Source organism: Haemaphysalis longicornis, unplaced genomic scaffold, assembly GCF_048455015.1.
Source record: "Haemaphysalis longicornis isolate Haplotype H1 unplaced genomic scaffold, Haemaphysalis longicornis Haplotype H1 scaffold_10, whole genome shotgun sequence".
Classification (NCBI taxonomy): domain Eukaryota; kingdom Metazoa; phylum Arthropoda; class Arachnida; order Ixodida; family Ixodidae; genus Haemaphysalis; species Haemaphysalis longicornis.
The window spans coordinates 79,998,432-80,016,050 of NW_027526204.1; the positions used below are offsets into that span (position 1 = coordinate 79,998,432).

The window sequence follows — 17,619 nt, forward strand, 5'->3', positions numbered from 1 at the left end:
AGAAAGTGCGAGTTATTGATTCCACTCTCGTGTGCCCTTTCATTTAGTGCTCCGGCCTATGTCAGTCCTGAATAGCAACGGGCACACGGAAGAGTTCGCTCTGTCCGCAGCCGGTGTCACTATCATAGACCAATACGTCTCTTTTACGGCCCTTAAGTAAAACATGAGGAAGCACGCGAAAGACAAGACGCGTGCCAAGAAGCGCTACGGGAGCGGGGAAAAACCGCGAGCCGAGCCAAGAATGGGGTGTTGTTCCGCGGATGCCGACACGCGCCGAAGCGCTCTCCCGCAGCGAGCATTCACAGAAACACGCGCTTACGACAGACAACGTGAAATCCCGAGAATGTCCGCGGCGCGCGCTCTCGCCTATGCAAATCAAAGGGTTGGCGCGCTGGGTGCGCCAATGATGGCACGAGTGACGTCATCACGATTGGCGTTCGCGGAATGCTCAAAGGAAGGCGCTAAAGCGGCTTCTCTGTGAAAACAGAGGGCGTAGAAAAAAAGAAGAGAAAAGAAACGGCGGGAACTCGCATCCTTTCGAGTAATGCAGCTGCTCAACACCGTGAATATACGCGCTGTTCCAGTAGGGTATGGAATGACGAGGGACGTTGCGTGCATAGTTTCAAACTATAATACACTAGAGGGAAATCTGGCGCCACTGTCTACGGGAGCCGCGCTTCGGCGAGCGTTCCGTCATGTACCGGGCAGGCACGTTCCACTTGTGCTTGGCATGGCTGATGAACAGGCTGAAAAGTTGGCTCTGGCTGCAAAAAGCAACAATATTACTGTAGAAAGTTGATCAAATTTGTTTTGTCATTATAAAATTGAACCTACAGAAAGATTAATTTGTCAGTGAATATTGTGGAAGCTTCAAGCACGATGAACAACAAAAAAAATGTTACACTTTTGTTGTTGATTTTGGCTTCGAGACAAAAAAGAAGCCATATGGCTAGCTAAGCCAAGTAGGCGAGAAACATCGCTAGCGTCAATGGCGCCGCCCACGGCGGCCCGCGACTGCTGCTACAGATTTCCCTCTAATATACATAAGTATGAAACTCTATGGTTGCGTGCCTCTCTCTACTAACGGGAGGGAATGGGAACGTGGAGCAGTACCACAGCGCAATTTAGTGATGACATGGAGTTTCTTAGTGGGAATCCATGTTGGCGTAGGGTGTTATGGGAAGATCAGTGCGGCTGGCTTGGCATGTCTATTGGATTGTTAAGCGTCTTATTGTGTTTGCTATCTTCACTAAACATTACCATGTCTACGACGTAGCCGAAAGGGTCGAAACGCGTTTCGCTTCTCTCGCTTTGCTTGTAAACTTGAAATTCGCTCCATCTGTGAATGCTAAGACAGCTGTGCTTCATTAAAAACAGGTGGGGGGACTAGTGCCGGCGAGCGACCGTCGGTACATATTTACAGAAGTACGAACCCACAATGTAGATACGATAGTTGGCGGTTAGGAGAGTTCGCTTTCCGTTTCTTTTTTGCAATACCCGCCGTGGTAGCTCAGTGGCTAAGGCGTTGTGATGCTGAACACGAGGACGCGGGTTCGATTCCCGGCCGCGGTGGCCGCTTTTCTGATGGAGGCGAAAAGCAAAAACGCCCGTGTGTACGAGATTGTGGCGCACGTTAAGGATCCCCAGTTGGTCAAAATTAATCCGGAGCCCTCCACTACGGCGCGCCTCATCGCCTGCGTTGCACTCTCGTTGTTTTCATCGATAGCGAAAGCCTAGAGAATTCTCGGCGCTTGTTGAACAAACTCAAATTTACTTCCATTAGTAGTTTAAAGAAGTGCCGTCTGCTCGTCGAACGTATTCATTCGCAGCATATTCGGGTGTTATCAGCAGCAAATCGCATTATAGTTACGTGAATCTTGCTAATCAAGTCGGGTGCCGCAAACGAGGTATATTCAGAATTCGACTAGACTACTGAAGACCTTGCAGTGGAATCACTATTATGCATTGATCCGATGGGCTCAAACGCGAAACCTACCATACAGGCTTCGCTAGCTGTCCAGCAATTAAAGAACCAAGTTGCCTTGTGACCGACAAGGTTTCGTTGAAGGTTTCTTCGAGTTTGCCGCAGTTCATATTTCGCGCCTTGGACATTTCACCCTATCCTGCATGTTTCTTGCAAGGGGGCGTTCTCTGCCACGCCGCGCGACGTCATCAGCAGCGGGCCACGTAAAACACAATTGATGTTGTCTCCGCGCTTAGGACCCCGGCATTCGCAGCCTAAATGCCGTACTACATGGTGCGTTTCTTTCTCTGCGAATTCGGTAGAGCGACTATCCGCACTTGTGAAATTCGCATTAAAATAACACGTTGCTTGCAGAACAAATTACGTCTTTCGCTGGCGTAGCTTTTTGTGCTGTACTGAATCAAACAAAAAACAGAAACGCCTTATCTATTGGACAAGTTATTAGAGAGTTTTAGCATAGCGTGCTCCGTCCGCTAACGCTACGGCGGCGGGTAGCGGGGCGCGACTGGGGAGAGCAAATTCGTCACGGTGGGGTGGATTAGCTCCGCGCGGCCTGCCTTCGCCATGCCCGCTCTTTCCCTCCGCTGAGGGGCAACCTCCTCGCACTCCCCGCGCGCGCATGCGCAGTCCGGTCCCGCTACCCGCTAACCTTAGCGTAGCGTACGGGAGCCGCTATGCTAAAACTCTCTATTTAAACCTGAACGTCGCCGTGGAGACGTATAGCGTTCAACTATTAAGTTGCGTTCGTTTCGGAACGGCCGGTCCACACCGCAGCAGCGGTGACCGCGCGAACAGTTTAGCCCTTCCCAAACATTTGGCAGTGTGCCGCACTTGGGAAAAAAGGTCGCTCTGATGCACGGGCGGCACAGAATTCGCAGGTATACCACCACCACCACCATCATCATCATCATTATTATCATCATCATCACCAGCCTAGCAAAGCCCACTCCCGGGCAAAAGCCTCTCCCATTAATCTCCAATTACCCCGGTCCTGTTCTACCTGCGACCAATTTATCCCCGCAAACTTCTTGATCTCATCTGCCCATCTAACTTTCTGCCGCCCCCTGCAGCGCTTGCCTTCTCTAGGGATATATCTAGGGATATAGGTATACCAGCCTTCGCAGGTATACAGTCATGTGCAAATGAAACGCGGACACAAAAATATTAACCAGAACACGGAAAATTCAAAAGTACTGTTCGTTGAGGTCCAATAATGGCGTCCCATTGGTGCATTTGGATAGCCACATTTCTCATCTTTGTAACCAAGCCCCGCGTCATTTTGAGGTGTATGGAAAGAAATCTGTCTGTTTCTGTGTTGGGGTTCATATTTCCGTGTTCGAAATTCCTTTGTCCATGACGACATTCCCACTGTGCAGTCGGGGCTTATTAGTACTTACAATTGCGCGACTTTCGCAGATCCCGTAATAGACGAGGCGGACTAGGGTCATCAGTTAGCCACGCGTACAACGTCGCAGGAACAAGTGCACGCGTAATAGCCCGCCAACGCAAAAAAAAAAAAAAAAAAGAGAGAGAATAAGGAGCGAGGAGGGCCCTCGACGCCACAGCCAGAGCGCGTGCAGGGTCTCGCACGCGGCGGGAAGGGTGGCGGCGGAAGCGACCGAAAGCGCGCCAAAATAAGAGGAAAAAGCGCGCGAAAGGAGAGCGCGCGTGCGGCTTGATGCGCCCGTGCGTGACGTTCGACGGCGGTCGTTTATTGATCAGGAGCCCGTCGCGGTTTTACCGCAGGCTTTTTTTTCCCCCTCTCCTAATTTCCGGAAGAGACGATGCCCGAACGACTTGGCGCGTGGTTTGGATCCTTCGGTTTCGCGCGTGCCGATATTTGTTTTTTCCCTCCTCGCAACAGCCTTGGCCGTCAACAACGCGCACGTGTGATGAGCAGCTGCGCATGGCCATGAGCCTATACAACATCCCTCGCTTTTCCTCGTTTTGCTTTCCGGGAAAAGAGAAAAAATTGCTACGTCGCGGTTATGTTAAAAAAGCGAGGCGTGTGTCTTATTTATGACCCCGGTAGGTACGGCTTCATCCGGCCGGGGGTCTCGTCAGTGGCCGCAAAAGGTGAGACTCCGGCTCACGCTTTGTTGTTAAGGCCTTGACTGCTTGCACTTGTCAAGGGCCTGCGGTGTGACCCTGGCGTGGGAATGAAAGCTATTTTCTGATTTCCTGGGTCGGCGCTGTATACAGGGTGCGAACGCGGCGAACTGCTGTCCGCTGTGTTACAAGCGCCACGTGTAATTAAGGATTTCACTGCTTGTAGTCGAATGTAATGGTTTTTTAGGTGTAGCGTGAGAGAGAGAGAGAGAGAGAGAGAGAGAGAGAGAGAGAGAGAGAGAGAGAGAGAGAGAGAGAGAGAGAGAGAGAGAGATAGATCTTTATTAGAAGAAAGCAGAGAGGTCTGCTGGCATGTATTCGCCTACAGGCTGTTTGTTGGACTGCGGCGAAGGGATTAAAGGCCCTAAAGGAAGCAGGGTGAAAGAGAGGGGAAGACAAGGAAAAGGTAAAAAATGAGGGAACATGGAGTGTTCCGTGGGTTACGTAAAAGTCTGGTGGTCTCACAGGATGACGATATATAGTTCTACGTTGTCGCTGCGACGCCGATGTCGTGTAAGTAATCAAAAACTGCATCTAATACTTTTTGCTGGGATGACGGAGATGACCATGTCCGAGAGGAGCTTTCAACGGTAAAAGTCCGTTGTTGAGGCACTCGATCTTCTTGGCGAGGTGGTTCCTTTTCTGGCTGTACGCCGAATCCTTTATACGATGTGCTCAACAGTTTGGCAAACCACAGTTATCACAATAAGGGTTTGTGGTTTCTCCGTCACAATGGGCAGAGCGTGTCATTATCTACGGTTGAAAGTGTAGCGGCATTGCCTGGTGTAATGAGCAGAATAGGGGTAACCTTGTTAATTTTAGAAACGCTATCACTCTTCCACTGCCTGCTGTTCGATGGGGCTGTGCAATATCCACTATCGGCGCACAATATATGATAAGCTTGTAGCTACAGAAAAATGCTGTTCATGCGCTCATACGCGTACAAATACCCACGTATAAAAAGAGTCAAGTTGTGGAGTTCTACGCGCATGAACTACAACTGGACTACGAGGCGCCTCGTAGTGGTCGGTTGCTTGTTTCTGTAGACAGCCTGGGTATATTTATTGTGAATAGAAACCACGACACCCGAACGTTTTTTTTTTTTCTTTTCTTTCCCCCTAATCTGAAAAGCGGTCACTGCGGCCAGGATCTAGCCCACGTCTTTGGGCTCAGCAGCACAACGCCTTAGCCACTCAACCACCGCTGTGGGTAATTTCTCGCAGATGAAATCCCCTCATGCATCGCCATTTATTCCGCATTTCTCTTTGCAGTGTATTTTCCTTCTGTTCCGCTACTTTTGCGCGAAAGTGACTTCCGTATATTTGTACTTATTTTGCCACTCCCGCTCGGTCTTTACAAGCCTGCTAAATATAAATGAAATGAATACGTTTCCACCCGATCTGGCTCTTGGATCACTACGACGCGCATCGCATGCGATTTTTCTCTGCATGAAAGAACAACAACAACAAAAAAATTTAAGCCGTTCCACTCAATGTGAAAGCTGTCGGAAGTGCGGAGCAGTGATTCGCCATAATGGGCTGTACCGCCGTTATGCGCTTACTGCTACTAGAGTGAACTATACTCTACTGCTACCACCCCATGCAACTCAAATTTCCCGCGTTTGCAGTGCTCGCGCGCCCTCTGCCTGAAACTGCGCAAGCGGGAGTTCTGGATTGCATTGGATTGGTTTGGGTTGAATTGGTTTTGGATTGGATTGGATTGGATTGGGTTGGATTTGGATTGGATGATAAAGAGCAGTAAACATCATAATCAGCTAATCCTAGACAACCAGGTAAGCTAAGAATAACCAGCTGAACCTTAGCTCACGCTACGTGTATCCTGACATAGCCGCTTGGCTTTCGAAGCCTCTGGGTTACGCCGCGGCGAAGGGACCGTGACAGGCTGCACTGTAACGCCGTGGCGATATTCTTGGTTCCAGCGAGTGAGCTAGGACGACAAGACAAGCGCCTAAAGTGCTGTGCACTTAAAAGTGAGAAACGAACTTGTGTTGAGCTTCCTTTTTCCTGTGGGAGATGTTACGGTAGTAGAAGAGCAAAAGAAGTTGCGAAGACGCGCAAGCTATGAAGGGGGGTCTCCGTCACGGCATTGCATGCGCGTCCGGAAGACGGTGCGTCAGTTCAACACTCACAGGAAGGGTGGGTCACACGTTGGCTCTTGGCAAAACACCCAACATTGACGCGTGCCGCACGGTGATGCTGAAGTTGTTTGCCGGCGACAAACAAGGAACGCTGTTATCATTTCACGTTTCCGCGCCAAGCCTGCGACGGCAATGCAAGGCAACCGCTAACGCACTTCAAGGGACCCTACAACCCTCCATTGGAATTATTTGCTATCCAAATGCTTTCAAAACGCAGTCAAAAAACACGCTCAGTACTTGGAATAACGGGTGGAAAAGTATACCTCAGCCAAAAATTACTGCTATATGTTCATCAGATAACATGGAAACTTGCTCAAAAGATCTTTCTCTCTTCCCCGGACTTGACGTTCTTCGAGCACTCAAATGATGTAATTGATTTTGGCGCACATTAAAGATCCCCAGGTGGTCAAAATTAATCCGGAGCCCTCCACTACGGCGCGCCTCATCGCCTACGTTGAGTCGGCGCGTTAAACCCTACAATCAATCAATCAATCAATCAATCAATCAATCAATCAATCAATCAATCAATCAATCAATCAATCAATCAATCAATCAATCAATCAATCAATCAATCAATCGAATTATGACATTAGAGCGTTGCAGCGGCTATTGGTGCAACAATAAACTCATTTGACGGGCACAAAAAAAAATGCCACAAAAGCGAAGCAGAAACGGAAGGCGCGTCTGCTGCACCGAGCAAATCACGCAGTGCCCCGCTCCGTATACTGGCGCTAACTAAAGCTTTTGCAGTGCTTCCAGATGTGATGGAAAAAAGTAAAAGCGTTTATCAGAACTGTTGCGAAGTTCCTTTCGGAGGATTCCGCGGCTTGGGTATTCACACTCCTAATTGCTCTACTGTGGCAGGCACCTTTCTCCCAGGATAATCAGACCAAAAATCTCACGTACAGTCGAGTAAAACCGAGGTACTGTCTGGCATAATTATCCCACTAATGGCATGCATAAGCAGCTTGTCCTGTCACTGAGAAAAAAAATTTGCACTTGTCGCAGACAAGAAAAGTGCAAACATTATTTCGCGAAAAACAGGTGTCCGCTAGAATAGAGTAAATACGGTACACGGGCGCTCATCATCTCTGCATTACACAATATTCAGCTTTCGGTTTTTTCAGCTTTCAGCTTTTTTTCATTTTTTTCAATTTTCAGCTTTTCGGCCGCAGCGCACTGCTGTAGTTCGCAAGCCCCGCAAACATTTTTGAACGCGATACGCCACACGCAACGCACACGAGTGAAATCTACAGATTTCTATCTGTGTTTCGATGTGCACGCCTTTGCTGTCCCATTTATAAACTTATAACCATCGCAATCCGCAGAGCATATTCGCCGCTACGGCGCACCACTTAAGACTCTGTCCTTATCTTGTTTGTCATTATTATGATTGTGGTTGTTTTCCGACATTGCGTAGTATTGTGGTAATGCCTGTTTGCTGTTCTATAGAAACGCTGCACAAACGAGACTTTCCCTCTCCGCAGTGCTTTTAAAGGGACCCTGCAACACTTCCGATAACGCTTCGAGACTTTCCTTCGCGTCTGGAGGTGTGGGTTACTAAATATTTTGTTTTTGTTTTTGTCTCCTTTCTTTCCTTTTGCAGTTTAGATTGAACGTGCGGAAACACTGCCAAGGGTTTCTGGTGTCGAGAACGATGACATTGCAAATGTGCCGTATAACGTATGCGCCTGCTACCCTCTTGGACAGAGGCGCCCTGCCTGCAAGAGCTTCTATAGGTGGCTGTACTACCTTTCGGGAAAATTAAAAAAAAATGGAAGAAGGCAATAAAGATGACTGCTTTGACTTAACAGTTCTTGGAATGCCCTTTATCCCCTCCCCTCACCAAAAAAGAAAATACATAACTGTCGTTCCTTCAATAAAATCTACAATTCTCAAAGCTCGGGTGGGCATCGCCCTCAGGAGTTCAAGAGGTGTTTGTTACGGAGTGCCCCAAGGTGCAGTGCTGAGTCCGCTGCTCTTCAACTTAGTGCTGTCCGGGCTGCCTGACAACGTATACCAGCAGACCTGGAGTACAGTGTTCGCATGCACCACTTGGGCTCCACGACTCAGTACTTATTGAGGTTCCCTCAACCCAAAAGGAAGTTCATTCATTCATTCATTCATTCATTCATTCATTCATTCATTCATTCATTCATTCATTTCGCCCAACGTAAAAATACAGGATGCTGGAGGTCCGCAGAAAAAGCCGACGAGATGTCAGCTTGACGGAGCCGCAGACCCCCCTCCCGCCCTTCCCTGACTGGCCGCTTGAACAGCATTTAGAAACGTTGCACGATGATCTAACAATACTGTTGTTTGTTACAGCAATCGGGTTCGTAGAAACTCATTAAAATACAGTGACCCAGGAACATCGTTAAAATACAATATAAATGTCATTAAAATACAGCAGAAAATCACTAAAATACACTGACACGGGAAAAACAGCCGCAGTTATCGGCCGTGTCCTTCCCCTCTTTTTTTCTTTCAATAAAGCAATACACACACAATATAATAGTCATACCGGAATGCGTTTTTTTTTTGCACAATGTAGTCCTCATTCTCGTTATTTAGTTGTATGGTAATTTGTGTATCCTCCTCAATTTGTAGCATCCCCAGCCAATGAGCGGGAAGCAGCCGTGGCGATAAACCTGGAGCTGTCAATGTCTGTGATGACTTTGTTATTATCATCATCATCATCATTTATTAAACTCTTAAGGACCCCAGAGGGGTATTACATAAGGGGGGGGGGCAGAGACATCAGTAGTGCATATGTGGTACAAGAAAAATACGTTTGGGTACATGGTTCATTAGACAATTTATACAACAACAAATCTAATTAGAGAATTTAACAACAACCAAAATAATAATAAACTAAAAAAGGCAGCAGCGGCAAGTCTTGGGAATTATATAAAATTAAAGTCTAAGGTGAGATAATACTAATTCTTTGAATTTCGTCGGATTCCCTTCACGGACAACAGAGTCAGGCAGCTTGTTCCATTCTTCGATGGCACGTGGTAGGAATGACATATTGAATGCGTTAGATGAACCATGCAATCGTTGTATGCTCATGGAATTGAACAGACGGCGTGAGTAACGGGACGGTGTGAGCAAGAGGGAAGTACGGAGATGGTGAAAGTGATAATACAGTTTGTGGAAGAGGCATATCTGTCCGATTTCACGTCTAATTGTCAGAGAGGGGAGGGAGAGGGATGCTTTTATGTCGGTGACGCTGAGATGCCAGTCATATGAGATGCCAGTCATGACCCAGGAACATCGTTAAAATACAATATAAATGTCATTAAAATACAGCAGAAAATCACTAAAATACACTGACACGGGAAAAACAGCCGCAGTTATCGGCCGTGTCCTTCCCCTCTTTTTTTCTTTCAATAAAGCAATACACACACAATATAATAGTCATACCGGAATGCGTTTTTTTTTTGCATAGAAAGTACAATGTAGTCCTCATTCTCGTTATTTAGTTGTATGGTAATTTGTGTATCCTCCTCAATTTGTAGCATCCCCAGCCAATGAGCGGGAAGCAGCCGTGGCGATAAACCTGGAGCTGTCAATGTCTGTGATGACTTTGTTATTATCGTTATCATTCATTTTGTATACTCTGCGCGCATTGAAAACCAGTTTCGTGACATCATGCATCACAATCTTAAGAGGCTTGACAGCGACGTGCTCCAACGACGCGCCTTTCAAAAACTGCAGCCTCGGGCGTGAGTTCATTTCTGGTGACGTCACCAGTATGTGCGCCTCCGAGGCGCCTGTTGAGAAACGCATTTTGTGCACACGTTGCGTCAACGTATCCGCGGTGAGCAGCACCGTGAGGCTCCAAGTGGGTGCAATGGGCTTGGAGACATGTTTCACGTGGCGTGTGAGACGGGTCATTTAACTGGCAGCAAGGCGTGTGGCTTCGTATTTTTGAAAAAAAAAAAAAAAAGGAGTTAAGATGGAGTAATGGAAGGAGGGGTTGCGGGAGAGAGCCGACGAGTTTGGGCGAAGTTCCAAGGCGTGAAATGGCACCGAAACGGACACTTCCGGTAAGACCTCCCCAGTCGAAAATGACAAGAAAAATTTCTGTAGTTTTGTCGTAGTTTCGCGTGTCGTACTGTCGTCTTGTCGTATTCCTGTCGTGTCGGGACTCTGACGTTCTGTCGTGTGTCGAATTTCTGTCCTCATTTTGATGTTCCATCGGGCCGAATTCCTGTCTTGTCGTGACCCTGATGTCCCATCAGTAGTTGCACATTGTTTGATGGTTATTGCCCATTCGGAAGAATAGCGCGAATGACAGTTATGCTGTGACTACATGAATGTTTGTCGTTGAGAAAATTAACTTTGTCGTTACGACAGACATGTGTGTCGTAATAACAGGACTTCAGTTGTCCCAACAAAGCTTTTTGTCTTACGACAGGAATTCTTGTTAGGTTTTTGCGGTATTCCTGTTGGGATTTTAGACTTGATGCTTGCCTGGATATCCCAGCTGGCATCGAGCTTTCGTTGAACATAATTTTCATAGCCGCTTGCCCAGGAAGATATGTAAGCTGTCAACACTTAGCGTACGCCCTGCACTTGTCCAACAGTGTCTATGCTCGCCTGCAGTTCCCAATTAATATGCGCCCCTGGTGAGGTCAGTTAGCATAGGGCAATGACCTCGGTTCAGACGTTGTACCTTGGCTAATTTCTCGTCGGAAGCGAATTACAGAGAACTGTGGGGAATTGTTTCTTAACTGATTTGCTGCACTGCGATCAAAGAACGGCTTATAATTTACGTTCACATTCTTACTCTACCCCAATCGAAAAAGACGACAAGAAAAAATTTCTGTAGTTTGTCGTATTTTCGCGTGTCGTACTTTCGTCTTGCATTCTTGTCGTGTCGTGATTCTGGTGTTCTGTCTTTTGTCCTATTCCTGTCCCGATTTTTATGTTCTGTCATGCCGAATTCCTGTCTTGTCGCGATCTTGGTGTTCCTTCAGTAGTTGCACATTGTTTGAATGGTATTGCTCATTGTGAAGAATAGCGTAAATGGCAGTTCTGTTTTGACTACATGAATGCTTGTATTTGAGAAAATTGACTTTGTCGTTACGACAGAAGTGTGTAGTAACAGCAGATGGTTTTGTTGTAACAACAGGACTTCTGTTGCCACAACAAAGTTTTTTGTCGTACGACAGGAATTCTTGTTAGGTTTTCGCGGCATTCCTGTTCTGATTTTAGACTGGGACCTTGAGAGGTTTGTTCTAAAATCAACAATGAAAGCTCAAAGCGCCAAACCGACCACCAAAACAAGTCGATACCGAAGGAGGAAACTTGTAAATATTCGTTCTACTAAGCACACTGTGCTCTTGAGAAAGATGTAGACAGAAACCACTGCATTGAAATCTGGAACGAATGGGGAACGTCACAAGAGCACCACTCTTGCAGAGCGTTCAACCAGAGGTATTCCACACCGGTTTACGCGTTAATGTCCCTGCAGGCTTTATTACCACTGGCGTCATTGATTGGTTAAGCCAGCGAGCGCTGTTGAAGACTAGTTTTGTTATTTGATATTTCGCACATTTGCAAACAAGAACTTATGGTTACACCGCAGACGAGCGTGAGCGCAGTTCTTGAACAGGCGGTCTGAAGTGATAAGCTTAATTTGTCCCTTTTAAGGTCGGGGTTTGTATGGTCAGCAAACGCCGCTGCCAATGAGCAGGTCTGTCTCTCTTGACCACGTACAATAAATGACATGCATAGAGGATTAAATGGTAACGAAGCTCCTCCTTCACTGAATATTTCATACCCAGGCGATTTCGCAAAAAAAAAAAAAATCTAGAAATTTTGAATTCGGATCCCTGCCAAAATCAGTACATTATTTGCACTATTCGCATTTATTTCATAATATGGCCATCAGAATGTTTTTTTGTTTATTTCTTCAAACGGGCCATTAATACCAAGCACCAGTTTGGTTCGTTAAAAACGCTCCTTTGACGGGATGGCAATGATACCTGTTTCATCGCAATCTTCAAACACGTAATGGAGATATTAATGAAAACAGATAAAGCAGTGGTGACTCCCCGGTCACTATCCGGCGACGTGTCCATGGCGCCACACAATCTTGCCTGTGCGACCGGCGGCCGCAGACGTAAGCAGTCGCCAAGAAACATGACCGGTTGATTGAATGCTAACGTTGCGATTTTGTGTCGCCCTTTTCCATATTCTGTTACACTCTCAGCAAAAATGCTAGTAAAAGGGTAGTAACGGGCTGCATTTACTAACTCCTTAAGAAGTTTACTACCCCCAGAAAGGTACGTACGTCCTGCCACTAAGTATGGAACCTAAATGCTATCGCTACTAGTCTAGACCGTGCACTTCGTAACTGCTGCTTGTTTGCTATTAGCATTCACTGATAGTGACAAAATTCTATAAGTTATTGAGCATAATAGCGGCAGCACTTGTCCCGGTCCAAATCACGATTAAGAAGTTTTTGCAAATGCGCGTGCTGACTTGTATATGCTCCCATTAAAATGCATAATTCTAATATTATCGCTAAAATATTTGATTTTTGCGGCAAGCCCGACCGACTCTGTTAGAGGACATTACGCTACTGGCTATAAAGGCAAGAAGAGCAGATGTGTTTCTAAGGTAACTAAAGTATATTCGCTCTCCTCGTGCATCCCGCTGGCCAGTTAGTAAAAGCACCAAGTGCCAAGGGGATACTGTGACAAGTAACTGGTTAGTGTTCTGTTGGTAAGTGTCACGACCTTTATTTAAGCGTGTACTAAAGCGCGAAATTTCCATTCCTTTTCCTTTTTTCTCTTTCTTTTTTTTTTGCAAAAAAAAAAAACGTCTTTTTTCGCTGGAATTGAGTTAAGTGAGTTACCAGGGGCTAGTTTTTTTTTAATTAGTCAAAGTTTTGCTTGGTGTTCGCGGCCCCTTTAAGAATATAGCCCCGGAGTAACGATTCTTAATCGAAAGTTACCTGTACGCTTAGCTTGCTGGTGTGCACGTAACAGCATACCTGCACACCAGCAAGCTAAGCGTACACGTAGCACGTGGTGTGCACGTAGCAGTGTACGTGCACACCAGCGGCGTTCTGGCTTTCCGCACAGCGACCAGGACGATTCACCCCTCCTAAAGTCATAACAGGCGGCTTGCGACCTGCATGGGCACATGCGCTGCAATTCTGACGCTCTCGCGTTCCCGCGTTGCCTCCTCTGCAGTCAAACACTCTGACCCTTCTCATCCTACTTGCGAAACGTACACGCCACATCCTTTTTGCTCATGCGTCTGAAACCGCGTTGATATTCGCGCGCCCGCTCATGTTCGCTTGCGTCATAGTGGTGAACGTTTAGGCTGCGCTTTCACTTCTACGTCGGCAATGCAAGGTGCGAAATGCCGTGAATCACGCTGTTCAATCTGTCGTTGACGCAAATAACAACACCAAAAAATAAAACACGGACACACGCGCACACAGCACGGAAACAGGTAGCATTTCGGCTGGCGTACCCGAAAATTTTCCCGCCATTTTCCCGCCGGGCTACCATTGTTGCCAGACCAGGAATGCCCTCTCCGCTAAAAGAGCGGCCGGAAACTTGCTCTTTTTTTACAGGACAGAATGTTTGTGTAACCTCAAGCCGTCGAAGTTACGATGAACAAGGTGTCTTTTCGTTTCCCAGCATACGCAATACTTAACGCGAGTACACCACGAGGTGCCGTTTCCAGGAATCGTGAAAGGTGAAACAACGCAAACCGTTTCCTCGTTGTTGCGAGCCGTGCTTCGCACGTCATGTGCGAGGACTGGTTTGTTGCGCAGCTTCTGTCACCCGCGCGGGAAGAAGACACATGTCCTCTTGCGCCTGTCTTTCCACGGGCCTATCCTCATTGACAGACTCCCTCGTTAAGCCCCGGGGAGCGCACGAAGAGATGAAGTAAGCCGGAAGGCTCGTACGGGGGCGGTCGTGAGACAAATGGTGCAACCGTGCCGCGTTGATGCCAGCTTGGCAAGCGGCGAACCATGCGCCAGGAAGGCAGTTGCGATGGGACAAGCGGTGACGGGTGCGTGGAAGCGAGCGGAAGGAGGCGTTTAAAACTGTGAGGAAGAAGTGTTCTTGGTATTAGGTTTGTTTCATGACTGGATCCCACGTGGTGAAAAGGTTCGAACTTCGGCGAACGAAACGGGCCCGGGTGGTCACGGGCTTTTACCGACAGCTTGAGGACACTTTCAGAGAAACTATAGAAAGTCCTACATGGATTCTGGGAAGGAACATTTTGGTCGTAGAGCTGTAGAAGCAGTCAATGGTGGGTAACACGTGAGGGTGAGTCTGGGTGGAAGCACGAAGCACGTGGCAGCTGTTTGTTTCTACGCTACAGCACGGCTGTTCATTAGGCCTAGCGGAATGGGTGTGAATTGGGTCAAACGTAAATGATCAATCTGTCTCACTGGTACTAGGCAGACTGCAAACTATTGCCGGTCGGCTTACACAACTGCAGGATAAAACACCTGAACACTAAATCGAGGAAGAGGATGATGAACATGATGCTGATCGTGATGATATCCTGGGGAAATGGCGCATATTTCATGAAGTGGCACTGGCGATGCTTTGTAAACAAATCCTTGGCCTTCTGGAATCTGGTAGTTAAAGCTAGTTGCAGACAATAAATTTATTGTAATTTGATTGACGGTTGCTTCTTTTTTCGCTTTTCTTATCATATTGGCTTTTTTAGGGGCAAACATTTACGACTAGTATTCCGGAACATTAGGCGCCACCGTTACCAACAATCTTTACTGGTTACTTGACCGACATTTACTGACGTGTATTTTAATTTACGCGAAAATTACTTATCGTTTTTTTTTGTTGTATACTTTCATATTCACCGGACAATATTCTGGCAATGGAAGAAGCTCACACCATGATCACTCCGCGTGAAAGCGCGAGAGCAAAGAAGAAGCAAGGCACGACGACAACGCGGGCCGTCATTCACCGTCCTCGGTTCTTTGCCCCGCGATGGCAATTCAACAAAAAACAACCACCATCTCTTTCATGGATGGAATCTTCCCGCTCGACTTCTGTATCGCCGATGTCGAAGCGAGTGACGGTTTCGACTGCGAGGAGGCTTTTGGCCACGGCAAGTTCCAGATGGGCCTTCTCCTTTTCGCCACGCTTAGCCTCTGGGTCTCGCAGTCCCACACACTCGCTTTCCCGCTCATCTCAACCGACGTCGACCACTGGTGCCGACAGCCAGCCGACCTGAACGTTTCGGCGGACGAGTGGAAGACCATGGCCATTCCCCTGGAAGCCGATGGACGTCGCAGCCGATGCACGGTGCTTGCTAACGCGAGCGATCCCAACGACACCGCCGTCGTCGAGTGCGACGCCTGGGACTACGATCCGAAAGGCGTTAGAAGCACAGTGGTAAGCGCCTGGAACCTGGTATGCCAGCGAAGTTGGTTGAAAGCACTCGCGAACGCAATCTACATCACCAGTGGCCTCGCCTTCCTGGCGGTCGCAGCATACAGTGCAGACCATTTCGGCCGCCTGCCGGCTGTTCTGGCGTCCGGCACCATCGTGGTTCTAGCCAGTCTGCTCGGCAGCTTCGCCATGTCCTACGCCTACTACGTCTGCACCAGGTTCCTCGTCGCAGGCTGCGATATCACTCTCTATGTCCTCAGTGGTGTCCTTCTGGCGGAGTCCTGTGGCTGCGCGTACAGGGCCGTCTACCTGACCTTCTCGGCCATGACGGGCCACATCCTCTCGGAGACAGTCTTCATTTCGCTGAGCCAGATGCGTAACCTAAATTGGGTCAGTCTGCAGCTGCTGATGATCGCCCCAACAATGGTCCTCCCCGTAGGCCTCGCCGTTGCCTCCGAGTCCCCCCGTTGGCTGGTATCTAGGCGCCGCTTCAAGGAGGCCAAACGCGTCATGCTCGCCGCCGCCAAGAAAAACGGCTGCGACTCTCAGAACGCCACCATTATCTTGGACAAAATACAGCACAGGCTGCGCGTTCAGAGGGAGTTTAAAATCATCCCCAGAGCTTCGAGGAACGACATGGAGCGGGACGTTCGGCGCAAGGAGGCCATAATGTTCACCTCGTCCTTCTCCATCATGCTGGCCGACTACATTCTTCTTCGAGCCCTGGCGGTTCAGCGTGGGACCTGGACTAAGTGGTCCGCCCTTGGCGCCAACGCTTGCGCCTACACTATTCTGCTAGTACTGGTTGTCAAGGTGGAGAAAACACGGCTCATCTCCAGCGCTTTCACGGTTCTAGGAGTGTCCTGTTGTCTCGTCAGTGGTTCTCTCAGGGCGACCGTGGGGACCTGTTTGAACTACGCCTTCCTCGTCACCCTCGTTCTCGCCCATGCCAGTTGCAGAGTGGCCGTGGCATTCAACTTCGTGTACGTGCTCGAGCTCTTCTCGACGCCCGTCCGTGGCTCAGCGGCCTGCCTGTCCTTCGCCTTCGGTCGTTTTGGTGGCGTCACCGGCGCCGCGCTGTCGGCGTTGCGGAGGGTCGGCCGCGAAGATTTAGCCTTTGCGGTTACGGCCGTCCTGGTGTTCGTGTCGGCCTGGCTCTTCCGTCATCTTCCCCTGGAGGAACGACCGTTCACGCCCTTCGACGCTTACGCTGAACACTGCGTCACGGTGCCGCAGACGCCGGAGGCAGGGAATCAAGACGGGTTTGACTTGATGAAGAAGACATCGGGCCGTCAACCCGATAAGAGCGATACAACAGCGGAATAAATCTATGGCAAACTCCCCGAGTGAGCCCAAGTCCTCCTGGATGACGAGTTGATGGCGGAGCAACCATGGGCTGTAAGCAAGGGTGACTGACTGTAAACAATGGTGCAAAACCAGCTCAGTGCTTTATTTCCTATAATTTTGTGACAATTGTGTAAGGTAGTGAATCTTGCTTGGTGATAATCCTTGTTTTGATTAAACCTTGCATACGTTTCCTGACGACATTTGTGTATTGGTACGAGACTACATACATTTGTGTAGTCGCGCTGTTAATTCTGAGTTGCGAATCCATGGTCAGATTGAGTGACCAAGCGCAGGTGAAGCAGATGTTAAACCTTGACTTATTCACGTGGTCCCACAACAGTCGCGGAGTCTCCGCACAAGCGCAGCGTATCACTTGGCGTCCCGTCACAGCCGCCCCACCCGCGCTCCGGCGGTTAAAGGTCTTTGCGACGTGATGAATGGTCTTGCAAAACATGATGTAGTAGAGCTTTCGTTCAAAAATGATCATCTCCACTCACACGCTTGAGCGTCGCCCTCTCTATGGGTGTTATTTAGCAGAGTCGCCTCAGATGACGCCTTGCAACAAACTACTATCCACCGCTGTCCATGGGCCACACATTTTGAGTGGTCGACTTATTTTT

General features: G+C 48.3%; 1 protein-coding gene across 2 annotated transcripts; it reads left to right on the forward strand.

Annotated features, from left to right (window-relative positions):
• Positions 1-10,087: 10,087 nt before the first annotated feature.
• LOC144157819 (solute carrier family 22 member 6-like) lies at positions 10,088-17,185 on the forward strand. Of its 2 annotated transcripts, none has more exons than XM_077688561.1 (2): positions 10,088-10,303; positions 15,142-17,185. In XM_077688561.1, exon 2 carries the CDS (start codon positions 15,248-15,250, stop codon positions 16,976-16,978), a length of 1,731 nt encoding a protein of 576 aa, XP_077544687.1. In that variant the 5' UTR covers positions 10,088-10,303; positions 15,142-15,247; the 3' UTR covers positions 16,979-17,185. The 2 variants fall into 2 exon arrangements, with proteins under 2 accessions (XP_077544687.1, XP_077544688.1); XM_077688562.1 differs by having other exon boundaries at positions 15,145-17,185.
• Positions 17,186-17,619: the final 434 nt, after the last annotated feature.

Excerpts from the sequence above, each read along its gene's own strand:
- LOC144157819 (XM_077688561.1), top strand. The coding sequence starts at position 15,248 with ATGGCAATTCAACAAAAAACAACCACCATCTCTTTCATGGATGGAATC.